At 53.1% G+C, this 14,347-nt stretch overlaps 1 protein-coding gene across 7 annotated transcripts in view; it reads left to right on the top strand.

The window, feature by feature from the left end:
* FUBP3 (far upstream element binding protein 3) overlaps nt 1-13,954 on the top strand; it is a 53,692-nt gene extending 39,738 nt beyond the window's left edge. For 3 of the 7 annotated variants that reach the window (XM_026009525.2, XM_072748353.1, XM_026009526.2), the window contains 8 exons: nt 2,015-2,156; nt 5,966-6,126; nt 6,893-6,966; nt 7,263-7,343; nt 7,525-7,601; nt 10,176-10,247; nt 11,522-11,649; nt 12,610-13,954. In XM_026009525.2, coding sequence (XP_025865310.1) covers nt 2,015-2,156; nt 5,966-6,126; nt 6,893-6,966; nt 7,263-7,343; nt 7,525-7,601; nt 10,176-10,247; nt 11,522-11,649; nt 12,610-12,618 — 744 coding nt within the window. In that variant the 3' untranslated portion in view covers nt 12,619-13,954. The remainder of the gene's footprint in view (nt 1-2,014; nt 2,157-5,965; nt 6,127-6,892; nt 6,967-7,262; nt 7,344-7,524; nt 7,602-10,175; nt 10,248-11,521; nt 11,650-12,609) is intronic. The other 4 variants (XM_026009527.2, XM_072748355.1, XM_072748356.1 and 1 more) reach the window with 2 other exon arrangements.
* The last annotated feature ends 393 nt before the right edge of the window (nt 13,955-14,347 follow it).

The raw sequence follows: 14,347 nt of genomic DNA, 5'->3' as shown, positions 1-14,347 counted from the left end.
CTTGTGTGATGCTGTTAGCATCTCCACCTGCCCACCCCCCCCACCTCCCCCCATCCCCACCCCCCCGCCTCCCATTGTGAAGTGCTCTGGGAACCACTGTGACTGACGCTAGGTTGGCATGTCTCCCAGGTGTGCCAAACTGAGGGCAAGTTTAAAAACACCTGGAGGGGGATCCCTGGGTGGCTCGGTGGTTTAGCGCCTGCCTTTGGCCCAGGGCGCGATCCTGGAGTCCTGGGATTGAGTCCCACGTCGGGCTCCTGACATGGAGCCTGCTTCTCCCTCCTCCTGTTCTCCGCCTCTGTCTCTCTCTCTCTCTCTCTGTGTCTATCATAAATAAGTAAATAAATATTAAAAAACAAAACAAAACAAAAAAAACACCTGGAGCTGAAGAGAAGCACAGATTGGAAACTGTAGCCCGAGCTCTGCTGTTAGCCAGACAAGCCTGTGGGACAAGCCTCTAAGCCTCCCTGGGCTGAGCTCTCGACCACAGATGATTCGTATGCACCAGGTAGTACAGCCCACACAATCCCCCAGGTCTTGGAGTGGCCATGTTGAAGTTACAGGCTTATAGCCCCCACCACAGACTCCAGAATCAGCATACCCCAGAGAGGAGGCTTGAGCTTCTGCTAGAGTTGCAGCAATTCTTAGGATCAGACAAGTTCAGAAGAGACCAGTGTCCTTGGTAACAGGAAGAGTCTACAGACCCAGAGCTACAGAGATTCAGGGCAGTGGGGAGACAGCCTCATCTCTGAGACTCTGGGGAAGGCCAGGAAGTCGGCTATGTGTGCACGTACCCATGTGTACATACGTTTTAACATAAATCCCTAAAATTGCTTTGTTTACTCATCATTTGTCTCTCATAAAAGCCGAGTGCAAGGAAAACACTCTAGTCGTCTCTGTTTTCTGCTGGTTTTAATTCTGTAAACGCTCAGTTTACTCTTAATCAGCACAGGTAGGTTCTGCCAAACATTTGTCCACTATGTTGAACATCTGTTTGGCTTCTCCCTTCCACGAAGGGGCTCTCAGCTTTGGCCAGATTTGCCCTCAACATATAAAAAAGAATTTTTTTTTAAGATTTTTGTTTATTCATGAGAGACACAGAGGAGAGAGAGAGAGGCAGAGACACAGGCAGAGGGAGAAGCAGGCTCCATGCAGGGAGCCCGATGTGTGACTCGATCCCAGGTCTCCAGGATCAGGCCCTGGGTTGAAGGCGGCGCTAAACCACTGAGCCACCCGGGCTGCCCACAAAAAAGAATTTAAATGCTGCAGCTCCATAGTTACTCAGAGAACAGAGACCTCCAATGAGATTGGCTGCCCCTGAATGAAAAGAACCTTCTTCTGTTAGGTGATGACCATGGATGTGCCCTGTTCTGGGGGCCCGGCATGAGAATGTCGGAGGCTCCTCCACCCCACACCACAGGCCCACACACCTGATTTGTTCCCTCCTTTTTTGGGAGAATGGCACAACCCGGCTATCTGTAAAAGGCTTTTATCCTGTTTGCTAGTTGGATTGTGAGGTGCTCTGACCACCCACAGCAATGTCTACGGAGGGGAGGGTTGGAGGCATACTCGTCACTTTGAAATGCCTGCAGCTCTCCCACATCTAATGCCTGGCTGGTGGGCCCAGCGTGTGTTAGCCACGGGAAAGGGCAGACTCCATGAAAACGGAGAAAACAGCTCCTGATACCTGGACAGTAGGGCCCAGTATTTAAGACTCGGCAAGAGGGCACTGGGCTTCAGCCCAGCAGTGTATACCTGACTGCGTGTTTTAGTTCAGTACAGTGGGGCTGTTTGTGAAACCACACACGTTCATCTGCACATGTCCTCAGTGCTCCTGTGATTTGTGTTAATTCTGGCTTTGAAAGAGCACTTCAGAAACTGAAATGTGGCAAGGTGCTCAGGTTCTAGTGTGTGGCACTGATTATATCCTGTCACTTCACCTCCTCCCTGGGGCTGAAAAGTGGTCCTGGTGGCAGAGGCAGAAATCTTTACTTGAGCTTTGCGTCCTTCCTAGGAAAGAGATGGGTTCGGAGGCCTCACGGTGGCCAGAGGACGAGGACGTGGCCGTGGTGACTGGAGTGTGGGAGCCCCTGGTGGCGTCCAGGAGATAACCTACACGGTGCCGGCAGATAAGTGTGGCCTCGTCATAGGCAAAGGTAAGGGGCCACTGGTGGAGTTTCATGGTTCCCCTCCATCTGTCCTACCCGACAGCAGAGAGGGCCCAGATGGTACCTCCAGAACATAAAGTCGGGTCTATTGGCTGCACTTGACTGCAGGTGCCAGGTCTGTGACATCAGCAGCCTTCCGTAGAGACCCTGTTGGGTAGGGTCTTCTCATGAACATGCACAGAGTGGGCTGTCGGTTATCATGTACAAACAGACCAAAAGTAAGACCCCACTGCCTGGTGAAGCCACGTAGGTTGTCAGAAAGGTCCCCTGCCCAGGATGATGGGGCCTCTGGATGTGTGTCAATCGACTGATTAGTGATTTATTTGCCTCCTGGGAGCTCAGAGGAACAGTTGAGATAATTCCTCAAGTGAAGGTTGCCCTGTGACAAATGTGTCACTTTTTGTGCTTACTGGATTTGGGTATTTGGGCTTTATTGACACGTGTAAGAGTGGTTTTTATCCTTTGAGCACGTTTACTGTGAACAACGGACACCCTGTGGAGGGAAATAAAAATTGACTGGTTTGTTGTTTCAAGGCTTTGTAGAGAACATTAGGTAAGAAACCCTTGTTAGTGCCTGATGTGGCCGCTAGCCATCCATCACTGCGAGCAAGGGGAAGAGCAAGCAATTCCTGGGCTGCAGCAGTCTGGCCTCCCTGGAGGTTCTCGGGAAGCCTCACCCTGGGCAGCACACACAGGTTCACCTCTGGCTTTTGTATTTGCCTTCGTACATGTTGGAGGAAGTCAATGCAGGCTACACCGCCCCCCCCCCCCCCGCCCCGAGTTTCTCCAATTTCTGCCACCACCTCTCTGACCTGTGGGAAAAAGCTAACATTCCACAGAGCACAATTTGGGAATGGTCTTGGTTGGAGAGCTAAAGCTGCCTTAGCATACTGTCCCATGCTAGCACATGGGGGCGATCCCTCCTGCCCCTCATTCACCTTCTAGAGTCTGCATTTGGCCCTGTCATGGCCAGTGTCTAAGGTATGCTCTCTTGAAATGTCTATCTCCGGTCTCTGTGTTGTCTTCAAGAGTATTAATCTTTGGAGGTGGTAGGAGCAACGTGAGTTTGTTTTCATTTCCTGGCAGGGTGTATGTGCTGATCAGTGTTTAGGGGGTGCTGTCAGCTGCCCAGATGCTAGTGGTAAGTCAGAGCCACTACCCAGACCATCAGCTTGGCTGCTGTGAGATTGAGACCAGTCAGTGCCTGTGGGTTGAGAAGCAGAGCTTGGTGTCTTTGCCTTTGGAGGACCATGCTGTCAAGGAGGGTTGACTCGCTGACTGTGTGTCGGCTCTAGACGGGCAGCCTCGCTGTCTGTATTGTGACCAGTCTTGGTAGTCCGTTAAATCTGGATGTGGCCAGAACCACCCCTTGTAGTTTGTCCTCCACAAAGTCACCCTGAGTGACTCCCACAGGGAAGTGACTGCTCTGTGTCCTGGGGCTCTGACAGCAGCCTCAAAAGGCCCAAAGTTTTGTCAGCCGGGGTCTCTCTTTACTGCTGCTCTCTGCTGCATGGGTGTGGACACACACACGCAAGCACACACACATACATGAGGCCTGGGTATGGGGGTGCATCTTCTGAGAGAAGGTGTGTGGATGAGGGTAAGGGAGATGGGAGAGGGAGCCACCAGCAGTCAGGCCATTCCCCGCCCCCCCCCAGCTCCCAGCTCCAGTCCTTGGACAGACGCTGAGCCTCCCTGGGCCCCTGCTGGATTTCCATGATAAATACAGCAGTGGTGACAGATAGTGTGGCCAGCCCTGCTCTTGTCAGCCAGGCTTTTAGCAGGTTTGATTAATTGCTTTACGATTTCACATCCAGCCGGGGGGCCACTGGTGGGTCGCTTCTGCCCCCCATCAGGTGGAAGAATGGACAGGCTGCTGAATGAGCCTGTAGACAGCCACCATGTGCCAAGCTGGTGACCTCATTTTGAAGGAAGATGAACTTAAATTAACTCCTTCCGGCCCCGCGAAGTTTTGTGGTGCCTCTTCACCTTATTAGCATGCTGCCCGGGGCTTAGGGGAGAGGGCCTGGGGAACTGCTGCTCCAAGTGCCCTCCAGAGGACTGCTAGTCTGGGCGGCGGGGCTCTCAGCCTCAGACACGAGCGCGGCCTTTTGTGCTCTTGCCTCGGAACCAGCGGCACCTGGGGAAGGCTGGAGGATTCCTTCCAGCTCTGGGTGTGCGGTAGGAAGGCTTCCACTTGCTCTTCTTGCTCTTCCTTCAGCCCCAGAAACACTTTGCTCAGTAGCAAAGCTGCCTGCTTTTCATGGTGCAAAGAGGATAAATTTACCACCTCTGAGCAGAGGACAGTATTTCCGGGCTGGGAAGGGCTTACTCCTGCCGAGGCCAGCAAGCCGCTGGAGGCTTCCTATGACTTTTCTGCATTGGCCAGTAGTTTGCTCGAGTTGGAAAACACCTTTTCTTCCACCGTAGCAGAACTTTAAGAAAATCATGTGCGTAACACGTTGGTGTGTTGCATTGTTGTTTTTCATTTGCTCTTAAATTGAAACCCAACATCAACTAAACTGACACATGGCACAAGCCAGTTTGAACAAAGCTTTCTCTGAAAGCCAGCAGCCTCCCAGTTTCTTCCTTCCTGTGGTGTCTGCCTTCAAGAGGCCGCAGGACCCTCGCTCCATCCTTGCCTCCTGTTCCCGTAGCATCCCACCATAGCATCCCACCGAGGATGAGATAAGACACAACACAGGCAGGGCCTGCTCTTGGGACCCCCTCCTTGTCTACCTGCTTGATAGGTGCTCCAGCAGCAGGCTGGAAGGACTATGGACACATTACCCTAAAATGACAAATACCATTTGAGGTTAGTTTTGACTCTGGGCGGGGTGGAGTGACACAGAGACTGGCCTTTAGTCTTTGCCTTTTGATCATTTGGTGGGGCTCTCTGGTCACCTGCACCAGATTGTCTACAGATTGTCTTTTCCTAAATTCGCAAAACTCTGGGCTCCCAGGTTTTCCTTGTACTCTGCCCTCTACACCCCACCCCACCCCCAGTTGAGCAGAACCGGTCTGTAAATTCTGTGAAATTTCAAAAGAAGAATCAAACCATTGTGACACTGCTGGAGCTTTTGTTACGCAAATCTCATTAAGAGACTGGAACTCTCACAGGTTTTTCAAAGGGTCCAACTAAATTTTCATTACCCCACTCCACCCAGGCCTCTCTCTCTCTCTCTCTCTCTCTCTCACACACACACACACACACACACACACACAGAGACACACACACACACAGACACACACGTATCCTCAGCTGCCTCTCTGTCTAGACCTGCCTCCCCTTCCCCCACCCCCGCCACTGCCCAAGGAAGAGGCTGGGACTGGAGAAGTGACAGGATGGGGTATTGAAGGCCCGAGTGGGCTCTGGGCATTGTTGGAGCCAGTGGCCCTGTCTGTTTGCCCAGTGGAGGGAGGGAGAGGGCAGAGCCGAGGCCCACAAGGCTAAGGATGGAGTGTCTTCCCAGGGCCAAGGCCTGGCTGCAGCAGGAGCAGCACGAGCCAGCCTCTGAGGTTCCCAGTTCCATCATGCACCTACCCATGGGCTCCAGGCCTTGGCCTGGCTCGGAGAGAAACACTGGCTCAGCTCATAAGCCTGGTTTTGCAAACAAGAGAGCCCTAACATTTGTCCGGAGGGTTTCAGAGTTGATCCCAGAAGGAACTTCTCCGCTCTCAGACCGGTGCTGGGGAACAGATAACACCTTTCCTCCTCTTCACAGCAGAGTACTGCCGGACTGCTGGGTCTGCCACAACTGCCACTTATCCTTTGTCTTGTGTCCGCCTGCCCGCAGGGGGTGACAACATCAAAAGCATAAATCAGCAGTCAGGAGCGCACGTGGAGCTCCAGCGGAACCCCCCTCCCAACACTGACCCCAACCTGCGAATATTCACCATCAGGGGCATTCCTCAACAGATCGAGGTGGCCAGACATCTCATAGATGAGAAAGTTGGCGTACGTACAAGGTCCTTCCCCTGCCTGGCTTAATGATAGCTGGGTTTTCTTTTGGATGTCCAAGGTACCTGCTCTTCCCCCAGAACCATGTACTTCCTGTGCCTTTCAGTCCTCGTGTCACGTGAGGGCGGCCCCTCCCACTTTGCCAAGGGGGAAGGTCGGGGCCCAGAGATGCCAGGGCCAGGCCCTCTGGCAGAACTCACCAAGGCCATCGCAGCTCAGCAGCTCAGGCCCAGAGCCGTATCCCCTGTAGGCTTAGATGAACAGCCGGGCGGCAGCCTTCCCCCCCAGCACTGCCCCCGGACTCCCGCGGGCGTGGCCCTGGCAGCCAGCCCTACAGGCAGCTTTCATTGACTCTGGCTTTAGTTTCAGGCACCTCAAAGCAGATAAAGAAAGGGAGTGTTGATGGAGGACAGATTGGCCACTGCTCACCTCAAAGGGGACGTAGAATGGCAGAAAGAGCCATGGGCCAGCCTAAATTGACGGGAGAGTCAAGCAGGTTGGTCCCTACCCCCAGGGTGACACGCTAGGGCAACTGTGGTGGTGCCGTGTTGGCTGTGTGGTGGTATCGGTCACTCGATGGGGCAGAAGGCATTTCTGCAGATAAAGTCCACTGTGGGGAAGCAAGGCTAGCGAGTGTCATAGGGTATCTGTATTTTACTTGACTCTGTCTCCCCGAAAGCTGTATTTTGCCTTGGGGTGGGCCTGGGCAGAGGGCAGAGGTGCAGCCGACAGCAAGTGAGAGCTCCCTCTGTGCCCTTGACAGGGGACCAGTCTCGGAGCACCCGGAGCCTTTGGACAGAGCCCCTTCAGCCAGCCACCTGCTGCACCTCATCAAAAGTGAGTCTCTTGGGTTGGTCTCAGTGGGAAGAGTTCACCCTGTCTCAGGAGGTCCTCTTTCCAGCTGCTTCTAGGGAGTGCCAGCCAAAAGCCTAGAGTCCTGGGTTTGAGCAAGATTCCTCCCTTTGCCTCTCTCCACCAGCCCCTGTAAGCCTGTTCACAACCCACTGACCAGTCCTGGGGGTGAGAGCCTCCCAGAAGCCAGAGGGCCTTGGGGCCAGCACCAGCATCCCTCAGCGGCTCTCCCCACCTGGTCCTCGGCCCACTGTGTTCATTTGTTCTTTACTTTCTTTTAGCACATTTCCCCCAAGGAGCTCAGGCTGCTTCCCGAGCATTGCTGCTAAAGTGAACGGAAACCCCCACAGCACCCCTGTGAGGTAGGTGACTTCTCACTCCATCTCTGCTTCATCCCTGCGGCCCTCCTGGGAAGGGGGCGGAACAGTGGGGTGGAGGGAGCAGAAAAGAGCCAGACCACGGATGGCTTGGTGGGAGGTGGGCCCAGGTGAGGAGAGGGGGATGTGGCCTGCTCTGGAACCAGTGGCTCTCTTGTCCTCCTAGTGGTCCTCCGGCCTTTCTGACCCAGGGATGGGGCAGCACCTACCAGGCGTGGCAGCAGCCCACACAGCAGGTCCCAAGTAAGTGACGCGGAGGAGATGGGACCGCGCGCCCCCCCTCAGGAGGGCCAAGGGGCTGGTGTGTCTGAAACACTCTAGTCGCACATCTTGGCCAGTAGGCCCGGCATGTCCCTCCCCAGAGATGCCAGGAGCCTCCCGGGGCAGGGGGAAGCCACCAGCTGAGCAGGGATGGCAACTGGCTCCCTCCTGGCCCTCCTCTCAGACCTTTCTTTCCCATTCCTCTGTTCTTAGAGCTAGGGGCTGGTGTCTGCCTTGTTTCCACAAACGGGTCAGGAAGGCCTACAGGCTTGGACCTGACCCTGTCCACAGCTCCTCCCCTCACTTCCCTCCTAGGCCCCCGCACTTACTGGGAGCCCTCCCCACTCCCCAGCTCTGGCCTCCTGGTGACCATGTCTCTCCCCCCCACCCCCCCACCCCCACTCCCACCCCCCACCCCCGCTTCTCTCCAGCACTGGCTTAGAAAGGATGTTCCTTCTATCTCCTGAACTTTCAGAAAGCACAGAGCTGGAGAATTAGCTCTGCTCAGTGACACCCTGAACCTGCCCTCCGGCCCCACATGAGTTTCAGGAGCCATTCTGGAGTTTTATTGCTGGTAGAGCCACCTTCACAGCCTTCAAAAACAAAACACACACCTTACCTTTGGGTTTTCTGTCCCTCCGGAGCGGTGGCCTGCTTGTGTTTGAAGGGATTCTTCAGTGCATCTGCATGTGATCCTTGCGGCCCGCCAGATGCAGGACCCTGCATGCAGCTTTTAGCTCCCCGGGTACTGTGCCTCGTTCTGGGCTTCTCTTGTTTCCCCCTGAGCAGAGTGTCTCTGCACAGAAGCCCTGCCTGGGGGTAGCTGCTCAAGGTCACAGCTAGACAAGCAGCCCAGTGGGGTCGGAGTCCCGAGGCCGAAGCTATACATGGCATGTCCCCTTCCTGTGCACTCCAGTTCTGTTGTCTGTGAAATGAAGGGTTTAGGTTTGATTTCCAAAGTACCTGTGAGCCCTAAAATTGTATAGCTTTTTTTTATTCCTTTTCCTCCCCAATTTTTTTTTTTAATATGAAATGTCTCAGACATACAGAATAATATGAAGAATTTTACCACGAACACCTGTACACCACCTAGAGTGTGCCAGGCCCATTTCACTGCACTCACTTTGTCCTAGAGCCTGTTCCTGTTTTCTTTGCTTCTGTTCTGATCGGAAAGTGCCCTCAGAACAAGAGGGGGCCTGGGTTGAGTTCACATTTTGCCCCATTGCTCAAGACAGAGACTGAGAGAGAGCCCTAGGCTGGGGGGAATTTGGTAGGGGACACATCCTCTTGCCTGAGGGGACTAGACCCTGGGGCCATGGTTCTGCAGAGGCCCTGCCCTGCTGGCAACCTCAAACCCCCACTGGCCCCAGAGGGGTTGGCAGAGGCCCGTGGGTCGAGTAAAAGAAAACAGTGCCTGGTTTCTTGCCTCTGTTCCCATTGCTTCATCTTGTTGTGTTGAGCTTTGTCTGTCTATAGGAGGCGGTGAGAATTGGTTCTAGTGAACTCTCATTTGGAAGAAACCTCTTGCTTGCCCAACCCTTGGCGTCTGCAGGAAGAGCTCTTGCTGCCCTTCTCCTGGCCTTCTCCAGAACCACCTTGTTCTGTTCCTCGCATCATCCTGAGCCGCTTCCTGCCGCACTGGGAGGAGGGGGTGGGGGGTATCTTTGCCTTTTGGTCCCCCACCTCACTTCTTCCCCCTGCCCCACACACAGACTCCCCTCACCCCACACCCCTCCTCAGACTGCAGTAAAGTAGCAGGAAAGACACTCTGCTGTGACTATGGTCACTAGCCACCACCTGCAATTCTAACAGAAAACCAAATGCTGAATGGGGTCCGAGCAGGTGGACACGTGAGCCAGCCCTGACCTCAACAGAAGGAAAGGTCCCTACTTGTTGCCTGGTCAGGACTTCTAACCCCTGCAGAGGCAGGCTGCAGTCACTTGCTCCCCAGATCTTTCCTGCCAGTGCCACACAGAGCACGCGCCCCTGGTGGGGTGCCAGGAACAGCCCCACACACCTCCTCTCCCCGTCCACTCCTACCCCAGAAAGGCACGAGGCCAGATTGAGGTCAGATGCATGTTGTGGCCCTCAGCCCCTCTGCTGTGTGTACCTCGTCTTCTGTCATCGTCACAAGCAATGTCCAGGCCATTTCCCCTCACGCTTCCTGTGCTTCTGCTTGTCCAGAGTTAAAGCCGTCAGTCTCTGAACGGAAGGGTCAGGGGAAGAGTGTGGTCAGCACCACTTGGATTCCTTGTTCCATCCGAAGGCCGATTCAGTTCGGGGAGCCTCAGATGAGGTCACTCTGGCCCCGGGGCGCCCTGAGCTCATATCTCCATCTGAAGGATCAAGGCTCTTCCGACCCTCTGCTATTGGCGGGGGGCAGCAGTCCTGCCCAACTCCCTCCTCCCAGGGGCCTTAGTCACACCTCGTGGGCCTGGGTGGAGGCCCTCTGGGGCATCCCCGTGTCTCCCCACGCCCGGCCTGCTGCTGCCTTAACAGGCCATGGGGCCCAGAGCCGGCACCAGGGGCCTGACTGCTTTTGTGTTCTCCGCACAGGCCAGCAGAGCCAGCCGCCGAGCAGCCAGCCTGACTACAGCAAGGCCTGGGAAGACTATTACAAAAAACAGAGTGAGTGAGACGGCCCTCTGAACAAGCAGACCCTAGACCCAGAGCCCCCGCACCTGGAGGCCTCGCAGTCGTGGTGCCCTGTCACCTTCGTTCTCCCTGCGCTCTCCCTGTGTGACTTCGTTCTCAGTCTCTGCCTTTGTCTCCCTGTGTCCCCTGGGTGTCTGTCAGAGAAGACGTGGTGGAGCCGTCTGCTGCCGCCCCCCCCCCCCCCCCCCCACTTCTAGACACCAGAGAACCTAAGGACAAGCTCGGGGCCAGCTGTCCGGCCTCAGCCATCCCCTTTGGAACCGCTTGGCCAGGACTCAGAGCAGCAGGGCCCTGGTCCCTGACCATCTTGCCTCCACCCAGCTCTTTCTGATCCTTTCAGGGCAGGGAGGAGAAAGAGGGTAAAACTCCAAGAAGGCGGCCCAAAGTTGGCGTGGGTGCCAACGTGCTTGTTTCTTTTCTTAAGTAAGCTCATTTTTTAGTTGTGCCAGAAACTAAACCCATCTCTTTAACGGTTAAGAGAAGAAAAATCTAGTTACAGCAACCGAAAAAAAGCCCCCAAGTGAATCCTTTAAAATTAGCCCTAATTCCTTTGTATTCCAAAAGTACCGAGCCAGAGTGTGGTTGGAGGAGGTGCTCATGTGTCTTAACTGCAGAGTATGTTACCTGCTGGTTGACAAAAATCAGGTCAAAGAGTGTCAAAGAAATGGTTACCCTGGTGTTTGGATTGTCACCCCATTGATAGCTTGGGGGGTTGGGGCAGTCAGGGAGGTCCTCGTCACCCAGAGCACCTGCTGGAAGGCCAGATGCCCAGTCTTCCCCAGCCCTCCTGGGATTGGATGCTCTGTACAGGTACACCCTGCCCCCAGTGGGGCACTTGAATTCCTTTCCTTCTTCCTCCCTCCCTCCTCCTCTCCTTCTCCACCTCGCTCTCTGTGTGTCTGTGTCTCTCTCTCTTTCTCTGGCCCTGGCAGCCCATGGGGCAGGCAGACAGAGGCAGAAATGGTGATTTTAAGAAGACGGATGTGCGATCTTGTGGGGGCAGAGCAGGGACAGGTAGCACGTGGCTGAGGGTCCTTTCTGCAGCAGGGCCCTGGGCAGTGCCCAACCGCACAGCGTCCCAAGGACCCTCCAGCGCCAGACTCACCGGCGCCCAGAGGGAGAGCGCATTGGCTCTTTTTCCAGCTGCCCCCGTCTTTGGGAAGGGATTCCTCTAAGCTGACAGCGTCCTTTACCTCCTCAGACACGTCCCCACCCCCGATAACCCCTGTGCTCTCCTTTGTCATCAGGTCACGCCGCCAGCGCTGCTCCTCAGGCCAGCTCCCCGCCGGACTACACAATGGCCTGGGCGGAATATTACAGACAGCAGGTGGCTTTCTACGGGCAGACGTTAGGGCAAGCTCAGGCCCACAGCCAGGTCTGTAGTCCATCACCAGCACCGCAGGGCCTACCCAGACCACTCCTGACCCCCTTTCTGCCAAACCTGTGTGTGTGCCTGACCCCAGGGCAGGAACGCGGCTGCGGAGGGATGGCCCTCGCCCCTGTGCCACCCAGCATGGCAGCTGTCTGCTGAGAGGCCAGCGGGGACCACGCTGGCCCCCTCCTCGCAGGTTTGGGCTGAGTGGGAGAGGAATTGGCTGTGCAGCCTCTGTAAGGAAATGCCCGGTTCTCTCTCATGTCTCGGCCCTCAGTGTGCAAGGCTGAGTGACACTCCAGTTTGTCTTGCTAGGCCTCAGTTTCCCCAGCCGTCAGTGAGAGTGGCAAGCCTGTGGTACTGGGCGGGCTTGGCACTATGGTAGGGACCGTGGGAGACACACCTGCTGCTGCTCTTAAGAAGGTTGTGTGGCCAGACTGTTCCCCCCGCCCCCCCGCCCCCCGGCCCTCAGCAGTGAGGGGCAGCAGGGAGAGGGCAAGTCCACACCCTCTGAAGGCTGGGCAGGGCAGAGCACCAGATCTTCATCCCGCACGGAAAGCTGGAGGGCTCCATCCAGTCAGAAGCCAAAAATGGATTTCTTATTAATGTAGGAACATGACCAAAGGCCCCCCCATGCACCTTTCAGGTGACCTGCTGCTGACCAGGTCCCCACGGACCCAAACTTGCTGGTCATCTCACTGCCAAAATTGGCCCTCTGTGCCTGGGCTCAGTGGAGACAGGTGTCAGGGCCGGTGGGCAATGGTGGAAAGGGTATCTCGTGCTGGCTCCCCTGCTTGACTAGCTGCCCCAGGACCTCCTGTACAGGAGAGCATGTGTCTGGGCCAGATCCGGAGCCACAGGGGAAAGGGTGACCTGTCACCTCCCTGCCTTCAGAGCCCCAGGCTGAGACAGGACACAAGAGCTGGCCTCACAGACTAACTTCTGTCCCCTTCCTTCCCACAGGAGCAGTAGGACAGCCACCTGCAGCTCTTTTCTCCCCGAAATCATTGTGAGCAAAAACGTATTTGTAACAGAGGTTTTTAGATTTGCAAACCTTTTGATGAAGAACCTTTGTTTTCTGTGAAACACTATATTTAGATTAACAGGATTTTTCTAAAAATCGGGAAAATTAGTTACTAAAAATTGCTGGTAATTTCTGTTTCATTATTTTTGTTTGTTATTTCAAATGTGTAAGCTCTGGGATTCTTTTTGGAGCAAGACCTGCAGATTCAGGCACCAGAATGTGCCTCAGAGCAGTGACATTTCAACACGGTGTGTTTGTTTTGTTCCGTTTTGTTGCGTGTCTTTTTATTTACAGTTTTTTCTGTTGCAACAGAAAGTGGCTTGGAAGTCTTAGGTGGTATGTAACAAATTCTTTAAAAAATTTTTAAACAGTATTTAAATATTCTTAAATGTGTAAATTCATTAAATGTTTTACTTCTAATTTCTTGTTATCTTGGCTGTCTGGTTTTATTGCATTTTTTAAAAAACTGAACTATTATGTATTGTAATTAATTATGTGAATTCTGAATTGAGACAGATAATTGTATTGCTGTCCAACAGGGATTGGGAGGGGGCATTTTATAGGGTTTGTATAATTTCTAGAGTGCTAAAGGGTAATATAAAAATGTGTCCGTGTGTTTAGCAAACGTTTTTTTCCGTGTCTCTATTACCAGTGGCAGTTGTGTATCTAAGACCTCCAAGCTTGTTTTAAAAACAAAACAAAAAACCTTTCTTCTCTCAGAAATATAAATACTGTTATTTTTAATATTAAAAAGAAATTCGATATAACTTTTAACAAACACTGTGGAACGTTAAACCGCGTGAAAATGTAGTAACTGTTGTTTAATTCCGAGATGTTTCTTCCTTTTTTTCTTTTAAATATTTTCTTAATATTTGTCAAATTAACTAGATGGATAAATAAATCTAGTATTAACCACCATATGAATTAAATAATTTTGATTTAATAAAAGGGATAATATGATTTTCAGTGTTTACTGTAGTGCAACTTGTACAGATAACATGTATTTTTAAAGGAAAGAAAAACGGAATCGAAGCTATTTTTCTCGCATTTTTAATTGACCCGAGGGACATTCCGTTTGAAATGTACCGAAGTTACAGTTTCTGGATTTTTCTCCTTATTTTCCTTATAATGCTTGAAATGTCTAACTATTAAAAAAAGGCAATTGGAAAATGTTATGCATGTTGTTTTTTTTTTTTTTTTTTTAAATGTTCTTTTTATTTGACTGACAATTCATTTTACACTCTATATAATAAAATTTCCACAAGACGTCTTGTGGGCCAAGTATTTTTAGTCTGTTTGCTTTCCTTGTGCGACCTGCCCCCTGCCCGCTCCCCCCACAATGAAATCGAGCGGACATTCTTGCAGTTCGCAGCCTGTCGGTCATGCTGCACTACGCGAGCCCGACTCGGCACGCAGCCTAGGTGCCTAGCTCCTTCGTCACGCTCATTTTATTTTAATGGCTTGGTATAATTTGACAGTGTGACTCAAGACTTGATTACCATCAGCCCCTCTTACCTGTCAGGTCTAAGCAGCTCTTGACGTGGGTGTGAGATCAAGAAGTCAATAACAAGTTTCCTCGCGCAGAGGCGCTGTCATGGTAAGTGGAGCTGGAGGAGTCATTTAAGGGAGGTTGTGACCAGCTCCGCAGACCGCCCGCAGCCGGATCAGCACTCTTCC

Source organism: Vulpes vulpes, chromosome 2 (assembly GCF_048418805.1).
Source record: "Vulpes vulpes isolate BD-2025 chromosome 2, VulVul3, whole genome shotgun sequence".
Classification (NCBI taxonomy): domain Eukaryota; kingdom Metazoa; phylum Chordata; class Mammalia; order Carnivora; family Canidae; genus Vulpes; species Vulpes vulpes.
The sequence above is the reverse complement of the archived record's forward strand: the minus strand, read 5'-3'. Positions and strand labels throughout refer to the sequence as shown.